General features: G+C 21.5%; 1 protein-coding gene across 1 annotated transcript; it reads left to right on the forward strand.

The window, feature by feature from the left end:
• The first annotated feature begins 3,301 nt into the window (after positions 1-3,301).
• On the forward strand, positions 3,302-4,574 carry LOC128957857 (FMRFamide receptor-like). Its single transcript, XM_054303673.1, has 3 exons — positions 3,302-3,557; positions 3,615-4,154; positions 4,312-4,574. The coding sequence occupies exons 1-3, from the start codon at positions 3,302-3,304 to the stop codon at positions 4,572-4,574; spliced, it is 1,059 nt and encodes a 352-aa protein (XP_054159648.1).
• Positions 4,575-6,041: the final 1,467 nt, after the last annotated feature.

Below are 6,041 nucleotides of genomic sequence, written 5' to 3' on the forward strand. Positions count from 1 at the left end.
CATACATACATACATACATACATACATACATACATACACACACACACACACAAACAAACAAATGTATTTAACTATCTTCTTAACAGTTGAATGAGTGAATTGCTAAAAATAAAAAATGATCATAATATATATTGTAATATATATATAAATATATAAATTATTATATTTTTTATATAATATTTGTATATATCTATATGTAACTTTTTTAATAAATAATATTTTGATGTAAATTATAAATTTTAAAAATCACTTTTACTTCAATTTTTCTTTAAAAGTTTTAGAGAAAAAAGATGTGATAAATCTTAGTTTGTCGTCAATTGAGAGGTAGTAGTAGTAGTAGTAGTAGTAGTCAAACACAGCAACAGTATAGTGTGTATGTATGTATGTGTGTGTATGTATGTATGTGTGTGTATGTGTTTGTGTTTTTGTGTGTGTGTGTGTGTGTGTGTGTGTGTGTGTGTCTGTGTTTGTGTGTGTGTGTCTGTGTTTGAGCTAACAGTTCTCTAACAGACTTGCGACACGAGAGTTGCCAGTAATAGGAGCTCATCAGTGATGCGATCAATAACTATGACAGCAATGGTTGTCTCGATGTTTGCCTCGCATTTCAATCTATTTTACTCTCAGTTGTTGTCTATTATTGTTGAAACACTTTTACACTAAACTTAAGCCAAATCTTTCTTCTTCTATATATTGTTATCATTCATACGATTTGTTTGTTATACAATACTATAGATTTATGTATACATAAATTTAAATATTTTTTTTGTTGCTGTTATATGATATTATTGAAGTTTGAAAACAACAAGAAAAAATTTGTTATATAATGTTTAAAACAACTTTTAAAGTGTATTCATTTTTATTATGTGATGTTAAAAAGTTATGTTATCAAAGTGTTAACAGTAAAAGTCAACACAAGTTTTCATTAAAAAGTTAATTAAGTTAATAAATTCAAAACATAAATTAAGATAACATTTTTAGCAACTATTAATAAAATAGTTTTCCAAATAGTTTTGAAAGCTATTGATATTTTAAATACTAAAACTTAATTTCAATATATTTGGAGTGTGTTTTGTGATGCAATATTTAAAATGTTTATACCTTAAGTTTATTGTACAATAACTTACTATATGTTAATATAGTATAGTTTAGATTGTAAGCTAAAATGGAAATGATATATTGGATTCAATATTGCATTTCTGGACTACTATTGACAATATTGTGTATTATTGGCCTTTTAGGCAATACATTAACGCTTTATATATTGAATATAAATCAAGGTATCTTTACATTTAATATTTATTAAGTACTATATTTGACTTAACATCATAAATGTGTGTGTAATTTGAATATAACTTAAATGCTTAAAATAGATATTATAATAAGTGTATGATAAAAATCACAATATTATAGAAGCAATTATGAATATATATATATATATATATAGTATTATTGTTTATATAATTTTAAAAATCCCACTCGTATACAGGTATTTGTGTAGTACAATATATAAAATATTATTTAAGATTATTATTATATTTAAATAATTATTAATTACAAAATTTTCTCAGAATTTGTTATTATCAATTAATTTCTTAAAATAGAAAATTTAATCAAATAAACAATACTATATTATCAAATTAATTTTAATATCTAAATATATATATATATAATTTAATTAATTAAAAATCTTAATAATGGTATTTAATTAATAAATTTCAAAAAATGTAATTTAAAATATTATATATTAGTGTAATTACTATACATTATTAAAACTGTATAAAATATGACAATTTTAATAGTAAATGACAAAAAATACTTAATAAAAAATACATGAATATATTTTATATTTTCAAATATTAGATTTTATAGTAAAAACAATAATTTTTATATAATTATTGATTATTACAGTATTAATTTATTATCTGTTATTTTAATTTAATTTTTATTATTAAAAAATTATTAATATTAATATGGTATTTTAACTATAATATAAGTATTTAATAAAACTTAACTTTCAATTAGTTAAATTATATTAGTATTAAATTTAGAAAATTCTTTATGGAATATATTTTACATAAGATTTTTTTGAGAATAAATAACATAAAAATTGTAGAATTTAAAGTAAAAAATAAAATAAAATTTAGCATTAATAGAGTATTTTAAAATAATTATATATATATATATATATTTATTTGTAAACTTAAACTTAATTATAGATAAAACATACATTCAGTAAACTAAAAAAAGTTCAAATTCTTTACTGATGACAAAAAACAGAATATGAATTATGTATGACTTTATTTCTATAGTCATATATAAAATATATTATTTAATTAGACTGACCAATGATACAATTGGTATATGTATTATATAGAAATAGTATCTTATAGAATAAAGGTTAGGGTCTGACCCGTGTAATCATATTAAAAAAAAATTAATCTACAAAATGTAATTTTTTTTATATTAAAACTAAAATATTATAATAAATTGAAAATTTTATTTGAGGCGTTAACTCAATTATTTGAATTGGTTTACAAATAGTGATTCTAATTAAAACTAATGAAATTTTTTTTTTAAAATGAAGTAAACATAAAATTTATTGAAACATTTGTGTACAGGTCATACTATAGTATAATATATGTGATGATAATTTTTATTACATTAATGAGATAATGCAATTTAGTTTTATTAAAAATTAAGGTTTTTAAAAATCTTTTAGTCCAATCTTTATTTAACAGGCAATTTAAGTTTGAGTACATTATAGTTAATCTAATGGAAAAATTCAAAGTTAATTTTATCAAATTAATACCCAAAAAAAACAACGATTAACCAACACATTACTCAAGAAAACAAAAATCAATGTCAGTTAAGTAAAAGACCAAAACACAACCTCTAGTATTGATTAAAACCATTTGATATAATGATAAAAATTGCATCATTAATGAGAAACGGCTTCAATTTCATATTGGGTTTTAACAAACAAACAAAACTAAAATGAATTTCGTGACCAAATTTGAGAGTTCAATGCATTAATAATTAATAATACTGTAGTTTAGATAAATTTATCTTTCTATATATTATTTATATATATTTATGTATATACTGTATATATAAATTTATATCAATGTATTAGGAGTAGTTGTTTTGAAATAAAATATAAAAAACATGACATAAAAACACTTGTTTGTAAACACAAACAATAAATAGTTTTTTATTGAATATAATACAATAATTTATCTAAATTTTAATAATATAATTAATTAATTATATTTTTATATATTTTTATTAAAAACAATAAGATATGCGAAAACAATCGATAAACATATACCTAACAGTTTTGGCACTTTATGACAATGGGGTTCTCATATTTGGTATATTAATGTTGAGCGTACCGGCGCTTCATATAAACCCCAATCAAATGGGCGACTCAACGTCGCCGACAATATCAACTGGTGAAGACATGTCATCATCGATGCCATTGAATGAACATTTAGACATAATAAGCGACACAACAAATAGCACCTATTTATCATATATTTCACAAAAAATGCTATTTTGTAACAAAAGTGCAATTTATTTGCCAAATAAATTGACTTTTATTTTAAATGAAACAGATTTTGTCGATAATAGTGATGATTGTATGGATTTTAATGTCAATGAAGATAACAAACCTAACTATCAATATCACAATCCTTTACAATATTACATACGTATTGTCTATCCGTTAGCATTAATATCTCAGACCGGATCCATTTGGACGACATGTCTGATAACAGTCGAGCGATACCTAGCAGTTTGTCATCCCTTAAGATCATTAACATTATCGACCCGTTCCCGAGCCATCTGGGCGTTGACCGCTCTGTCGATCGGTGCTTTTGTCTACAATTTACCGCGTTTTGCCGAAATCGATATGACGGAAGATTCTGTTAGACAATCGGATCTGAGAAAAAGCAAACTTTATTATTGGTTTTATTATATAGTATTGAATTTGTCACTCATTTATATCATTCCTCTGACTCTGCTAAGTGTCCTCAACACCAAAATCTACTTAAGTGTCAGAATAGCCACCGCTAATCGTACTGAGCTGACCCGTGCCCGACAACGTGAGCTTAATTTAGCCTCAATGCTTACATTACTTGTCGCTATATTTATAGGTTTGTCTATTCATTTATGTATATTAGTAAATATAATAGCATTACTGTCATAATATAGATATGTTATATAACATTAAATGTAATTATATAATAAAACAATGTGTTAATAATTATGATAAAATGTAAGTTTAATGATGACTTGTGATAACTTTTATAGCTTGTAATGCACCGGCATTTGTGATCAATTGTCTGGAACTAATCAAACCGGACTACTTGGCTGTTCCCACAATGTTTTCCAATGTTTTAGTTTGTCTCAACTCTGCCATCAATTTTCTTATTTATTGCATATTTGGCAAAAAGTTTAGAGAAAAACTTAAAGAAGTGTTCAAATGTAGGTATAGAAAAAAATTGAGAAAAAGTAGTGCCAATCGTCAGCACTATTACTTTGGGGGCAGTTGTGCTGCCGATACCTTTGTATGAACAACCATTACATACACTTATCATCCTATCTATCATTTTATCATTAAAAATATTATTTATTGTTTTAATGTTTATTATTATTATTATATTATTATCTAACCAAACACTGTAACAATTTATATTTATAATTATTGTAAAAATAAATATACATTTATTTATGTAAATAACATATTATATTATATATATAAATATATAAATTATATGTTAATCGACTGTTAAAATATTGTAAATTGTTTATTAAATTTGATAAATTACAATATTTAGTAACACAAATCTTTTTATTAAGACTTTTATTTTAATTTAAACTGTTTTACTTAATAAAAAAGTAATTTATAATTTACTAGAGTTTAGTTCAAAATTGTGTTTACACTAAATTTTGACAAAAAATTATTACTTATTGATATTGCAATAAATCATTAGACAAATCAATAAATAATTTAGTAAATGTATATAAATATCTGAAAATACTGAACAGTATTTTATTTTACTTTTTATTGAAACAGAACTTAAATTAAAGCCAAAAATACTATTTATATTATAATTTATTTTTTGTGAAATATTATTTATTCAAACAAATAGATACCTAATCTAATATAATATATTTTATGTTACAATATGTTAATAGCATTATAGTTGTCATTCCTTATGCAGTAATAAAATAATCTCTATAATAATATTTTTTAATTTTTAAAAATAATAAATACTTTGTATATTATTAAAATAAAAAAATTATTTTATTAAATAATATTCTTAACTAATTATTATTATTATTATAATATCTAATTAATCTATTAGTGTGGCTAATAAATAATGAAACGAATTGAAATAATTCAGATAATAACAGACTTAATACAATTTTTTTATTAATATACAAATAGCAAAAAATATTTAAAAATTAAAATTATGCTATTTTGTTACGACAAAGTTAGACCTAATTTTTGAAAAATAATTTATGAAATATTAAAGACATAATAAATATACTTAAACTCATTAAAAAATAAAAATCAAATATAAATTTAAAATTACTATTTTGTTTTTAAAAATTTATCTTAACTTTAAATGTAAAAATTTCAAGCAAACTAAACAGTTATAAACTGATAAAAATATTTTTGCTTATAATTCCGAAAACTTTTTAAACTAAGATATTAAACTTATATTATTTTTATAAGTGATAATTAAAGAAAATATGAACATTGAAACTAATTTATAAAACATTATAGAAATTTAATTATTTGTCATACACTTAATGCAACAATTTTGTCTTATTATTTATTATCAACAGTAATAAATTAATATAAAAAAGTAAGTTGCTGACTTTTGTACAAATAAATTAAATTTCATATTAAGTTATGTCAATAACTAATGCAATAAAATATATTAGTAAATATAAAATCATATATTTTAATAGTATGTTTGAAATGTGACCAGCATACATTTAAATATTAATATTATATATATACAGTACGG

This window comes from Oppia nitens, unplaced genomic scaffold, assembly GCF_028296485.1.
Source record: "Oppia nitens isolate AA-2021 unplaced genomic scaffold, nextdenovo-longstitch-racon4-pilon3 scaffold3_pilon_pilon_pilon, whole genome shotgun sequence".
In the NCBI taxonomy this organism is placed as follows: domain Eukaryota; kingdom Metazoa; phylum Arthropoda; class Arachnida; order Sarcoptiformes; family Oppiidae; genus Oppia; species Oppia nitens.